Below are 15,350 nucleotides of genomic sequence, written 5' to 3'. Positions count from 1 at the left end.
CTCAGCATATAGATTGAATAAGTATGGGGAAAGGATACAACCCTGACACACTCCCTTCTTGATTTTAAACCATGTAGTGTCCCCGTTTTCTGTTCAAATGACAGCCTCCTGGTCAGTGTACAGGTCCTTCATGAGTACAATTAAGTGTTTGGGAATTCCCATTCTTCTCAATGTTATCCATAATTTGTCATGATCCACACAATCAAATCCCTTTGCATAGTCAATAAAACAATTAAGAAGACTGCAAAAATGTTTATCATAAATATTTCTATCACAAAGTAGTCATAAAGAACTAGTAAAATAAGCTAAAATTATAATTCTTTTAGAGCACAGGCTGCAGATATTAAGCACTGAGATAAATCAAATAAAAAATATGAAAGATCTTCATTAAAAAAACATTAAAGAAGACTTAAATAAATAATGCAATCATGGTAGGAATAATCAGTGTCACAAATTTTAATTTTCCTTTCAATTATATATAGATTCTAGGCAATGTCAATCAAAATCCAATAGAACTGGGATTCTAAAATTTGTATGGAAGGGGAAATGGCTGAGAATGGGTAAGACACTTTTAGAAAAGAGAAAAGGGGGTATTTGCTTTGCCATACATGAAGTCTTATTTCAAAGCTAAAGAATTGATCCAGTATAGAATTGGCACAGTAACAGGCAAACAGACCAACAGAATAGCACAGAGTCCAGAAACAGACTCCCACATATATGAAAATATATGATAAAAAATAGAACTGCCAGTGCACATCTGCAGGGATGGGATGATCTAGAAAATAAATTGGGCTGTGACAGTGGTTACTAATATAAAAATAAATGAAAATGGATCCCTACTATTATGGATTGAATTATGTGTTTCCAATATATGTGTTATAAAGTCTAACCCCCATACCTGTGGATGTAATCCCATTTGGGAATAGGATTTCCTTTGCATGTTAATGGGGCTGTACCAGTGGAGGGTGTATCTTAAACCTGGCCAGTTTTGATATATAAAAGGAGTAGATTAGTCACAGAAGCAAGTAAGCATGAGTGGGGAAACAAAGATGTCAGGGGGAGATCTGCAAGGAACATGGAGAAGAACACTAGAGAAGCTGAGATAAGGACTTTTTCCCAGAACAGACACAATTTTCCCCTAGAGCCAGCACAATGAACTGAGACTTCTAGTTCCTAAAATGTTGAGAAAATCAGTTTCTATTTGTTAATTGTTGAGAGTAAAATGAATCTGCTTTGTAAATTTACATCCAAATCACAATAAAAAAAATTATAAATAAATAAATAAAATTAAAAAATTTCTATTTGCTAAAGCCACCCACTTCTGGTATTTCTATGGTAGCGTAGTGCCTAAGGCATTTGACTGCTAACCAGAAGTCTGATGGTTCAAACCCACTAGCCACTCCTCAGAAAGAAGATTGGGGAATCTACTTCCATAGAGATACTGCCTCAGAAACTCAAGGAGGGGTCGCTATAAGTCGAAATCGAATTAAGGGCAGTGAGGTTTTTTTTTTTTTTTTTTTTGGTTTGGAAGAAACTAAGGCACCTACCATAGACTAAAATATTTTCCAGATGAATTAAAGACTTGTGAAAGATAAACTTTAAAACTTTTAGTAGATCATGGGATATCCCAGGTAATTGGCCTAATATAGTGTTTAGTGTTTCTGTTCTACCTCTATTTTGTAGTGCCAGAGGTCTTAAAAGTTTGCAAGCAGTCATCCAAAGTACAAGAGTGGTCTCTACTCACCTGAAGCAACAAAGGAAGAAGGAGAGTGAGAGACAGGAGAAGGAAATGTAGCAAGTGGCTAATTGCCTGCATGAACAACTGCCCCCTTTGTGATGAGACCAGAAGACCTGAATGATGCCTAGCTACCGTTACTGAATAATTTGATTCAAGATACAACAGAGGAGTCCTGATCAAAAGGGGGGAAATACAGAATCAAATTTAAAATTCTTATGGATTCCAGACTTTCTGAAGCTCTGGAGGCTGAATGAGACCCTGAAACTACTACTCTGAGGGAATCTTTAAACCTTAAGCCAAAACTATCCCTGAAGTCTTCTGTAAACAAACAAACAAACAACAACAAAAACAAACTCACTACTCTGAGGGAATCTTTAAACGTTAAGCCAAGACTATCCCCTGAAGTCTTCTGCAAACAAACAAACAAACAACAAAGAAACAACAACAACAACAAAAGAAACTCACTCCCATCAAGTCAATTCTGACTCATAGTGACTCCCTTTGGGTTTCTGAGGCAGTAAATCTTAATGGAAATAGACTGCCCAGTCTTCTTTCTGAGGAGTGGCTGGTGGGTTTGAACCACCAACCTTCTGGTTAGCAGTTAAATGCCTTAGGCACTACACCATCAGAGCTCCTTTTTGTAAACCAAACAATAGCTTAATTAGTAAAAACTGTCTACCTTGAGCATTGTGTTCTTTTAGTATCTATCTAGACAGGATCAAATGAACAACAGCAATTTGGAAGATTATATAGGAATCCTAGGGGTAGTGAGTTTATGTTAATAGGGAAGAAACAACTCAAAAAAAGAAGGTGAGAGTGGTTGCACAACTCAAAGAATGTAATCAATATCACTAAATTGTACACAGAGAGATTGTGGAATTGGTGTATATTCTGCTGTGTATATTCTTGACAACAAAAACAAAATAAATTATTTTAAAAAAACAGAATTTTAAAACTAAAAAGAACATTTTTTTGATGAAAATGTAGGAGAATATCTTTGTGACTTCAAGATGGGGAATAATTTCAAACACTAATATAAGTGAAAGGATTGGTAAACCCCATTACATTATACACCATATACAGGAAACAAAAAATAAGTCATCCAGTGGGAGAAGGTAACTGTAACAGATATAAAGAATTCCTACAAAATAATAATTTAAAAATCTCAATACATAAATCAGCAAAACACACAGAAAATGAAACTTGAGTCATCAATAACATGAAAAATTGCTCAACCTAACCAGCGATCAGGAAAATACAAATAGAAAACACAACGAAATGCCATCTTACAATCATTGGATTAGCAAAACCATTAAGTTGGGAGAATGTGGAAGAACAAAACTTTTGCACTGTTAAAAGTTTTGTAAGTTAGCACAAACATTTTGGAAAATAATTTCACATGACTTAGTACAGTTAAAAATATGCAGAAATTTCACTGCAGCAATATTCCTAAGAGAAAACACTTGTTCATACATAAAGGAGGAGAAGAGACACATAGAAGAAATTTTGTGGCAAATTGTATGTGATAAGAAAAACTAAAACTAAAAATAACCCATCAACAGTAGAACAGGAAAATAAAATGTTTTACCAAGGAAGGATACTTAGGATAGACATTGAAGAATTTGAAGCTCAGGTGTTTGCTTAATTATACTTTAAACTGCACCATACAGTACATATTTTTGAAGGTATGATATATTTAGTAAAGACTCTATTACTATAATACATGAGTACTGTACGAAGTTCAAACTATAAAGAAATATATATATATATATAAAGGTAAAAGTTACCCAGAATCCTACCACCTACAGATGATCACTGTTAAAATTTTGGTATATATCTTTCTAGATTTCAAACTATATGCGAACACTTTCTCTAGTTACCAAATATACCTAAAATATTTCGAAAGGGAGAAAATTATAAAGTGCATAATATAGAGTATAATAAAAACATTGCTTTTGCCAAATAGGACAAGCACCTACCATACAAAGTTTAAATCCATGCACCCCCTCACCAAAAAAAAAAAAAAAAAAATGCATGGGGAGAGGGAGACAATTTTTTATGGCAAGACTCCTAATGAAAGTTTCTCTAGGATTCCTTCGATTTTTTCATACTTGCTTTGTGTTGCTTTAAAGCTAAGAATATAAATCAACAAAAGTGCTTTGAAGAAAAGCAAGGAGGGTTTGAAGGGCACAGTAGTGGAAGGAGAGAAGAGTGGTTGCTACCTGACAGTGACCTTCCCTGATCATTCCCATGCAAAGTAGTATACAGTACCACTCTGTAACCCCTTACCTTCTTGTATTTTCCTTCACAGTATTCATCACTTCCTGACATCATATTTGTGCACTGTTTTCTCCAGTAAAATATAAACTCCAGGATGTCAGGCAATTTTCTCTACCCACTGCTGCATCTCTAATGCCCAGTTCAATACTTGTTGTTGTTGTTGTTATGTGCCATCGAGTCGACCCCGACTCATAGCGACCCCTCCTTGGGTTTCCGAGGCAGTATCACTACGGAAGTAGGATTGCCCAACCTTCCTTCCGAGGAGTGGCTGGTGGGTTTGAACCGCCAGCCGTCTGGTTAGCAGGCAAGTGTCTTAGCCACTATGCTACCAGAGCTCCCTTAGTACACAGTAAATGTTCAATAACTATTTGTTGAATGAATGAACAAAACTAAATCATACAGGTGTAATAATAGCTTTCTAATGTATGAGCAGGTATTTGTGTATGTGCTAAGAGTGAAACTGAGTTGTAATCATAAATCACATTTTTTATTCTAAAATAAAATTAATTTTATATTGAAATGCTATGTCCATATTTCTAAGATCATTTTACCTCATCCATATCAGTTTCTGTTTTGACATCTGATTTAAGAACATGAGTAACATACAGGTTTGAATCTTTGAGTTCTTCATAGTCATTTGTTAAAGACACATCCCCAATGAAAGGTAAATTGTCCTTGTACGTTCTAGGTTAAGAAATGAGAAGGAAAAAAAGAGAAACACTATCTTTTTAAAATCATTTGTCTCATTTCAGCAGGATGAAGAACAGTAGAAAGGAAGTAAATGCACTCTAGAAATCTTAATTGAGGAGAGTGAGTTGAAAAATCAAGAATTTTTACGAGAAGTGAAGACTTTTTTAAATATATATATTAAATAAATAAATAGATACAGACAAAGACACATACACATACAATCTACTTCCATAGAGCTATTGGCTCAGAAACCAAGGAGGGGTCACTATGACTTGGATTCGATTCGATGGCAGTGAGTGTGGTGTGTATATCTATATCTACACCTATATCTATATCTACTCACACACACATATATCCTAATGTAGAAAGATTTTAATCCTGATTGTTAAGAAGGGAAAGAAACAGAAACAAACTTAAAATCATAAAGAACTCTAAGACATGGGGATAGAAAGGGATATTGAGAATAAAGAGACAGTCTACTGAATCAGCAAAAACAGAAAAACAGCTAAAGGAAAATAAAGAAACAGTAAAAAATAAAGTAAATAATAAGCATAAATAAAACTGAAGAAATAACATCAAAGCAATCAGTTACAATTAAATGTGCATAGGTTCACTTTCTATCAGATTGGGTTAAAAAGCAAAATAAAACTATTATGTTATTTATAAAATATACATCTAATATATAGTGAAAAAGTTGTTTAAAATAAAGGCATTAGGAGTTTCTGGCAACAAGACCATAGGAACAGAATAGTGAGTTATTTTTCTTTTTAATCTTTTCATATTTCTTCATAAAAACAATATAGAGGAACTAGAACAGCTATAAAAAATCTATACATTAGATTTATAACCCTAAAATATATGTAGGTAGGGCCCAAATCACCCAACAGCATCAGAACCTGTGAAGGATCAGAAATCACCAACAAACATATATTCTCAAAATGAGAGGGGCTCATAATGAGCAGAAGCCAAGGCATGTGAATCTGAGAACACCCAGTGAGGCTAGCACAGGTCCTTGCTGGCTCAGAATTTCTAGAAATTATAGGGGGCAAAAAGACCACAAGAAAAGAAGACTACAGACTGATATCCCTTATGAATATAGATGTAAAATGCTAAACAAAGTACTGGCAAAACAAATTGAAAACATATGAAAAGGATTATATATCATAATCAAGTGAGATTTATCCCAGTAAATAAAGGGTGGTTCAACATTACAAATTCCATCAATGTAATACTTCACATTAATAGAACAACAAAAAAAGAACTTCAACATCATCTTAATCAATGCAGAAAAGGCATTCAACAAAATCCAGCACATTTTTATGATTAAAACACTCAAAAAGATAGGAATAGAAAGAAATTCTTCATGTAATAAAGGGCATTTATGAAAAATCTACAGCTACTATCATATTTAATAGAAAAACAGAGCTTTCCCCCTTAATATCAGGAACAAGACATAGATGCTCACCACTGCTACTCAATACTGTACTGAAAGTTCTACCCAGGGCAATTCCGAAAAACAAACCAAACTCACTACCATCAAGTTGATTCTGACTCACAGAGACCCCCCATTGGGTTTCCAAGGTGGTAAATCTTTACAGAAGTAGATTGCCCAGTCTTCCTTCCACAGAGTGGCTGGTAGGTTTGAACTGCCAATCTTCTGTGCCTTAGGCACTACACCACCAGAGCTCCTTAGTCAGGGCAATTAGACAAGAAAAATAAATTTAAATACAGAATTTTTGAAGGAAGAATAATAATTAACCCTTTTACTAGATGACATGATCTTATATAGAGAAGAACAACAAAGCATCCACAAGAAAATTACTAGAATTAATAAATGAATTCAGCAAAATGGCAGGACACAAAATCAGTACACAAAAGTCAGTTGGGTTTCTATACATCATCAATGAGCGATCTGAAAAGGAAGTTAAGAAAAACAAAACCCTTTATAAATGCATCTATAAAATGCCTATGAACTTCTAACTAAGGAGGTTAAAGATATACACACTGAAAACTATAAAACATTACTGAAAGAAATTGAAGGAAATATAAATAATTGGAAGGACATTCTGTGCTCATGAAGACTGAACATTGTTAAGATGTAAATATCACCCAAGGCAATCTATAGATCAAATGCAATCTCCATCAAAACTACAAGTCTTTGCAGAAATGGAAAAGCCAATTCTCCAATTTGTATGGAATGACAAGGCACCCTGAATAGCCAGAGTAATCTTGAAAAAGAAGAACAAAACAGGAGAACTCACACATCCTTACCTTAAAATATATTACAAAGTTACGGCGATCAAAACAGTTTGGTACTGGTACAATGACAGGCATAGTGACTAATAGAACAGAATAGAATTGAGAGTTCAGAAATAAACTCGTTACACCTACAGCTAACTGACTTCTCTAAGTGCATGCAATAGGAAAGAACAGTCTCTTTAATATTTAAATGGTGCTAGGACATGTGGGTTTCCACATGCCAAAGAATGAACTTAAACCCCTATCCCTCACCATATACAAGAACTGACTCAAAATGAATGAAAGACCTAAATATAAAAACCAAAGCCATTAAACAAAAAGAAATAAAGCTAATGCTTCTGGACATAGATTTTAACAACAAATTCTCAGATAAGACATCAAAAGCACAAGCAACCAAAGACAAAATAGGTTAGAGACTTCATCAAAGTTACCTATATTTACAGTGAAACCTGTGAAAGTTGGAACACCATGGAATGGGTTTGTTTTTCTGGGTCTTACACAAGTATTCTGCCTTTGACAGTTTACGGTCTTATCACTTTTCTATCTCTTCTTTTAGTGGAGAATATTTGAGTTTTCCTTCTCTAACAAGTTTCCATTTTATGCAGGTTCCTACTCTTGCATGGTTTAATAGGTTGGAGCCCTGCTGTTGCAAGTGGTTAAGCACTCAACTGTTAACCAAAAGTCAGCAGTTCAAATCCACTAGTTGCTCTGCAGGAAAATGATGTTGCAGTCTGCTTCTGTAAAGATTTACAGTCTTGGAAACTCTATGGCTCAGTTATACACACACACACACACACACATATGTTGTTGTTGTTGTTGTTGTTGTTACACGCCATTGAGTCGGACCCGACTCATAGAGACCCCTCCTTGGGTTTCCAAGGCAGTATCACTACGGAAGTAGATTGCCCCATCTTCCTTCCGAGGAGTGACTGGAGGGTTTGAACCACCAGCCTTCTGGTTAGCAGTCAAGTGCCTTGGGCACTATGCTACCAGAGCTCCTAGATATATACATCAGATATATGGGAACTCTGGTGGCATGGTGCCTAAGACACTTGACTGCTAAGCAGAAAGCTAGTGGTTCAAACCCACCAGCCACTCCTTGAAAGGAAGATTGGGCAATCTACTTTCGTAGTGATACTGCCTTGGAAACCCAAGGAGGGGTTGCTCTGAGTTGGATCAGACTCTATGGCAGTGAATGAGTATCATATATATAGTAAATCCTACAACTTAAAAACAAAATGACAACCCAATAGAAAAATGGGCAAAGGACTTGAATAGACAATGCATCAAAGAGGAAATACAAATGGCCAACAAGTTGAAAAGATGCTCAACATCATTATCCATTCAGGAGATGCATATCAAAATCAAAGGAGGTATCACTTTATAACCACTAAAATGGCTATGATTTTAAAAAACAAACAAACAAGTGTTGGCAAAGATGCAAGGAAATTGGAATCCTCATCCATTGCTGGTGGGATTGTAAAATGTTACAACCACTGTGGAAAACAATTTGGCAGTTCCTCAAAAAGTGAAACCCAGAACTACCATATGATGTAGCAATTACACTCCTACATATACTACAAAGAAGTGAAGACAGGAACACAAATAGATACTTGTGTTCACAGCAGTACTTTTCACAAGAGCCAAAAGGTAGAAAGAGGCTAAATGTCTATCAACAGATGAATAGGTAAATAAAATGTACTACGGAGCTCTGGTAGCATAGTGGCTAAGACACTTGCCTGCTAACCAGATGGCTGGCGGTTCAAACCCACCAGCCATTCCTCGGAAGGAAGGTTGGGCAATCCTACTTCCGTAGTGATACTGCCTCAGAAACCCAAGGAGGGGTTGCTATGAGTCGGGTTTGACTCGACGGCACATAACAACAACAACAACAACAACATACATACTGGTAGCATAGTGCCTAAGGCATTTGACTGCTAACCAGAAGACTGGCGGTTCAAACCTACCAGCCACTCCTCGGAAGGAAGATGGGGCAATCTACTTCCGTAGTGATACTGCCTTGTAAACCCAAGGAGGGGTCTCTATGAGTCAGGTCCGACTCAATGGCGTATAACAACAACAAGAACATGCGTCTGACTTGACGGCACATAACAACAACAACAACAGCAAACATACATACAAGAAAATATTACCTAGCCATAAAAATAAACCAGGTCCTAACACATGCTACAACATGGATGAACCTTGAAAATACTATGCTGAGATCATTAATCATTAGAGAGATGCAAATCAAAACAACAATGAGATATCATCTCACCCCAGCAATAATAGCAAAGTCCAACTGATCAGATAGTAGCAAATGCTGGCGGAGTTGTGCACTGCTGGTGGGATTGTAAAATGGTACAACCATTGTGGCAAACAGTGTGGCGTTTCCTTAAAAAACTGAAAATAGAAGTACCATTTGACCCAGCAATTCCATTACTAGGAATATATCCTAAAGAGGTAAGAGATAGCACACAAACAGACATATGTACACCTATGTTCATTGCAGCACAAATCACCATAGCAAAGAGATGGAAACAACCTAAATGCCCATCAATGGATGAGTGGATAACCAAATTATGGTATATCCACACAATGGAATACTATACCACATTAAAGAACAAGGAGGGATACATGAATCATCTCACAATGTGGATGAACCTGGAGGACATTATGCTGAGTGAAATAAGTCAATTGCATAAGGACAAGTACTGTATGAGCCCATTATTGTAAAAAGACAGAGAAGGGTTTGCTTGGGAAAGGGAACTCACCTAGTAGGTTACTGGGATGGGGAGGGAAGGGGAGGGATTAATTTAGGGCTAATTGGGGCTTATACGCTGACATGGGTAGGGGGAGGGATATACAGGAAGGATATATGACCACCATGATAACATTGGGAAATGAGAGGACGCCGAACTGTGCATATAAGAGATAGACGACAGATGTTAAAACCAACCAATGTGTTCACAATACCACATTGCCATTAACAACAAACACTAGGCTATACAGATAAACACATAAACACCTGAGATGATCAGACAGGGATAAGTGAATAGAGGTATACTCTGACCAAGGATAGACTCAGCTGAGGCTAATCTTATAAAGACACCAGTGATACAAAATACCTGCAGACCTTACAGAAACAATAAAAGGCAGACACAGAGTAATCTCTCACAGACATCCCGACACTATGGGAGAGAGATCCAATAGAGCTACTACCTCAGGACCATAGTATTGGGGGACACCAGACTCAATTGGCACAACAAAATACATAAAATCATTGCTCCACATCCTACACTGGTGAGTAGTGACTGGGGTCTTGAAAGCTTTCAAGCAGCCACCTAGGATGCAGCTAATGGTCATCTAGCATAGGAAGTGAAGAAGAACGCACACACATAAAAAAAAAAAAAAAAAGGCATTTGGAAGCAATCAACCCTAGGACAGGTTGGCCCTCAAGACCAGAAGAACTGGATGGTGCCCGGCTACCAATGCCAAGCACTCAGGAAAGGATCAAATCTGGAGATTCTGGATAGAGTGGGAGGGAAAACGTGGAACAAAATCCAAAAACTCAATAATGACCAGAATCACTGGTCAGATGAAATCTGGTGAGACCCCCAATATTACGGCCCTGAAATACATTCGGCACCTGGAATAAAACTCACCACCAGGGGCAGGCTTTCAGGCCAATTGTTAGAGAGATGTACACACAGACCACTCAACCCAGGATGCTGCACTCACACACTCAGTGATAATACATCCTCTAAAGCAATACACCATGGGACACCAAAGGACCAACATTCAAACTGAGGAAATGCAGGACAAACAGGAGTGCATAATTATGAGGGGAACAGGAGGAGTGTTGTAGGGTAGGGAGGGGAGGAGACTGGGTTAGGGTTGGACATGGCGAATGGGGAATGAAACTAAATGTACGTGTGACTTTGAATGTAAAACAAGCTCTTAAAATAAAAATAAAAATTAAAAACTCAAAAAAAGAAAATACTATGCTGTGTAAAATAAATCAGTCACAGAGGGATAGATATCATATGATTCCACTTCACAAATATCTAGGATAGGCAAGTATACAGAAACCAAAATTTTTAGTAGTTATCATGGAAAAGAGGTAGGGAAGGAGACACATTAGCTGGGGAACACTGAGTTTGTTAAGAGTGATGGTTTGGAAGTGAATAATGTTAATGGTTGAACAACACGCTATACATACTGGTGTTGTTGTTGTTGTTGCTATTGTTGTTAGGTGCCATCGAGTTGTCTCTGACTCATAGAGACCCTATGCACAGCAGAACAAAACACCTCCTGGTCCCGCGCCAGCTCTGTGATCCTTGCTATACTTGAGCCCATTGCTGCTGCCACTGTGTCAATCCATCTCTTTGATGGCCTTACCCTTTTTCATTGACCCTCCATCTTACCAAGCATGACATCCTTCTCCAGGGAATGGTCCCTACTGACAACATGAACAAAGTGGGTGAGACAAAGTCTGGCCATTATCGCCTCCAAGGAACATTCTAGCTGCATTTCCTCCAGGACAGACCTGTTAATTCTTTTAGCAGTCCATGGTACTTTGAGCATTCTTTGCCAACACCACAGCTCAAAAGCATCAATTCTGTGGTCTTCCTTATTCATTGTCCAGCTCTCACATGCATATGAGGTGATTAAAAATACCATAGCTTGTGTCAAGTGCACCTTAGTCCTCAAGGAGACATCTTTGCTCTTCAACACTTGAAAGAGGTCCTTTGCAGACAATTTCCCTAGTGCTATATGTCATCTGATGTCCTGACTGCTGCTTCCGTTGGTCTCGATTATAGAACCAAGCAATATAAAGTCTTCGACAATTTCAATCTTTTCTCCATTTATCATCATGCTGCTTATAAGTCCAGTTGTGAGGATTTTTGTTTTCTTTATGTTGAGATGTAATCCATACTGCAGACTGTATTCTTCAATCTTCATCAGTAAATGCTTCAAGTCATCCTCACTTTCAGCAAGCAAAATTGTTTCGTCAGCGTATTGCAGGTTGTTAATGATTCTTCCTTTAATCCTAATGCTACATTCTTCTTCATATAGTCCAGCTTCTTGGATTATTTGCTCAGCATACAGATTGAATAAGTATGGTGAAAGGATACAACCCTGACACACTTCCTTCTTGATCTAATTATTTATTTATTTATTTTTATTTTAAGAGCTTGCTTTACACTCAATATTACATGTACATTTAGTTTCGCTCCCCATTTACCACGTCCAGCCCTACCTAGTCTCCTCCACTCCCTACCCTGTAACCTCCCCCCAGTGTCCCTTATATTTATGCACTCCTCTTTGTCCTGCATTTCCTCAAATAAAATGTTGGTCCTCTGGTGACCCATGATCTATTGCTCTGAGGGATGTATTACCATAGAGTATGTGGGTATGTCATCCTGGGTTGAGTGGTCTGCGTGTACATCTTGTTAACTATTGGGCTTAGAGCCAGCCCCTGGGGGTGCATTTTATTCCAGGCATAGAATGTATTCCAGGGCCATAGTATTGGGGGTCTCATCAGACCTCATCCAACCAGTAATTCTGGTCATTACTCAGTTTTTGGATTTTGTTCCATGTTTTTCCTCCCACTCTATTCAGGATCTCCAGATTCTATCTTTTCCTGAGTGGTTGGCATTGGTAGCTGGGCACCATCTAGTTCTTCTGGTCTCCAGGGCCATCATGTCCTATGGCTGATTGCTTCCAAATGCCCTTTTTTTTGCATTCTTCTTTGTTTCTGGCGCTAGGAGACCATTAGCTGCATCTTAGATGGTCGCTTGAAAGCTTTTAAGACGCTAGTTGCTACTCACCAATGTAGGATGAGGAACAATGTTTTTATGGATTTTGTCATACCAATTTAGTCTGATGTCCCCCAGTACTATGGTCCTGAGATGGTAGTTGTATTGGATCTCTCTCCCATAGTGTCTGGGTGTCTGTGAGGGATTACTCTGTGTCTGTCTTCTATTGTTTCTGTAACAATTACAGGTATTGTGTGTCACTGGTGTCTGTGCAAGATTAGCCTCAATTGAACCTATCCTTGGTCTAGAGTACTGACCCTCATCTGATCCTCTCAGGTGTTTATGTGTTTATCTATAATCTGGTGTTTTTTGGTAATGGTAATGCAGTATTGTGGACACATTTGTTAGTATTAGCATCTGTCATCTATCTCTTATGTGCACAATTCGGTGTCCTCCCATCTCCTAATGTTATCATGATGATCACAGATTCTTCCCGTATACCCCTGCCCTTACCCATAAGTATGTGGGCCCCAACTAGCCTGAAACTACCCCCTCCCCTTCTCTCCCCATCTTAGTACCTACAAAGTGAGTTCCCTTTCCCGAGCAAACCCTTCTTTGTCTTTTTACAGTAATGGGCTCATACAGTACTTGTCATTCTGCGATTGACTTATTTCACTCAGCATAATGTCCTCCAGGTTCATCCACATTGTGAGATGATTTGCGTATCCCTCATTGTTCTTTAATGTAGCATAGCATTCCATTGTGTGCATTTACCATAATTTGGTTATCCACTCATCCGTTGATGGGCATTTAAGTTGTTTCCATCTCTTTGCTATGGTGATTTGTGCTGCAATGAACATAGGTGTACATATGACTGTTCATGCACTATCTGTCACCTCTTTTGGATATATTCCTAGTAATGGAATTGCTGGGTCAAATGGTACTTCTATTTTCAATGTTTTAAGAAAATGCCATACTGTGTGCCACAATGGTTGTACCACTTTACAATCCCACCAGCAGTGCACAAGAGTTCCAATCACTCAGCAACCTCGTCAGCATTTGTTACTTTTTGACCTGTTGACCTTTGCTATTATTGCTGGGGTGAGATAATATCTCATTGTTGTTTTGATTTGCATCTCTCAAATGATTAATGATCGTGAGCAATTTCTCATATGTTTGTTGGCTGCCTGTATATCTTCTTTGGTGAAGTGTCTGTTTAAGTCTTTTGCCCATTTTTGAATAGGGTTATTTGTCTTTTTGGTGTTGAGGTATTGAAGTTTTCTATAGATTTTGAAGATAAGTCCTTTATCAGAGATGTCATAGGCAAATATTTTCTCCCATCTGTAGGTTCTCCTTTTACCCTTTTGATGAAATCTTTCGATGCACATAAAAATTTAATTTTTAAAAGGTCCCAGTCATCTAGCTTCTCTTCTACCTCCTGCACATTCTGGGTTATGCTTGATAGTCTATGCCATAAATTAGGGTTCCCAGATTTGCCCCTATTTTATCTTTGATGAATTTTATAGTTTTGGGTTTTAGATTTAAGTCTCTGATCCAGCTTGAATTTGTTTTTGTGTATGGGGTGAGGTATAGGTCTTGTTTCATTTTTCTGCAGGTGGATATCCTGTTTTTCCAGTACCATTTTTTAAAGAGGCTGTCTCTTCCCTGTTTAATGGGTCTTGGACCTTTATCAAAGATCAGTGGTCCAAAGATTGATGGGTCTATGTCTGGACTTTTGATGTGTTCCATTGGTCTATATGTCTATCACTGTACCAATGCCATGCTGTTTTGACTACTTTGGCTGTATAGTAGTTCTTAAGATCCGGGAGTGTGAGACCTCCCACTTTGTTTTTCTTTTTCAGAAGTGCTCTTTCCTTTCCATATGAAATTAACAATTGGTTTTTCCATGTCCTTAAAAAACTTTATTGGAATCTGGATCGGTATTGTGTTAAATGTGTAGATTATTTTAGGTAGTATTGACATTTTCACAATATTCAGTCTATCTATCCATGAACAAGTTAGATTCTTCCATTAATTTAGTGCCCTCATTGTCTCTTATAGCAGTGTTTCATAGTTTTCTTCATATAAGTCTTTTGTGTCTCTGGTGAGGTTTATTCCTAGAAATTTTTTCTTTTTAGTAGCTATGGTAAATGGTATTGTTTCCCCTATTTCTTTATCAGAGGACTCTTGTTGGCATAGAGGAATCCAACTGATTTTTGTATGTTGACCTTGTATCCTGCCACTTTGCTGAACTTCTCTATTAGTTCCAGTAGTTTTTTTTATTGAGTCCTTTGGGTTTTCTATGTACAGGATCTTATCATCTGCCAATAGAGATAGTCAATTTGTATGCCTTTTATTTCTCTTTCTTGCCTTATTGTCCTGGCCAGGACTTCCAATACAATGTTAAATAAAAGTGATGATAGAGAGCATCCCTGTTCATAAGGGCAATGCCTTGAGTCTTTCTCCATTAATAATGATATTGGCCATTGGCTTCGCATATATACCCTTTATTATGTTGAGGAATTTCCCTTCTATCCCTATTTTGCTGAGAGTTCTGAACAGGAATGGATGTTGGATTTTATCAAATGCCTTTTCTCCATCGATTGATATAATCATATGGT

General features: G+C 37.6%; 1 protein-coding gene across 1 annotated transcript in view; it reads right to left on the bottom strand.

Moving 5' to 3' along the window:
* The window catches only part of DNAH14 (dynein axonemal heavy chain 14), a 792,430-nt gene that overhangs the window by 657,616 nt on the left and 119,464 nt on the right, over positions 1-15,350 (bottom strand). Inside the window, exon 11 of the mRNA XM_042780425.1 lies at positions 4,570-4,702. Coding sequence (XP_042636359.1) covers positions 4,570-4,702 — 133 coding nt within the window. The remainder of the gene's footprint in view (positions 1-4,569; positions 4,703-15,350) is intronic.

This window comes from Orycteropus afer, unplaced genomic scaffold (assembly GCF_000298275.1).
Source record: "Orycteropus afer afer isolate SDZICR_OR568_19922 unplaced genomic scaffold, OryAfe1.0 scaffold00039, whole genome shotgun sequence".
Taxonomy (NCBI): Eukaryota; Metazoa; Chordata; class Mammalia; order Tubulidentata; family Orycteropodidae; genus Orycteropus; species Orycteropus afer.
Note: the sequence above shows the minus strand (reverse complement) of the source record. Positions and strands in the feature narration are given on the sequence as shown.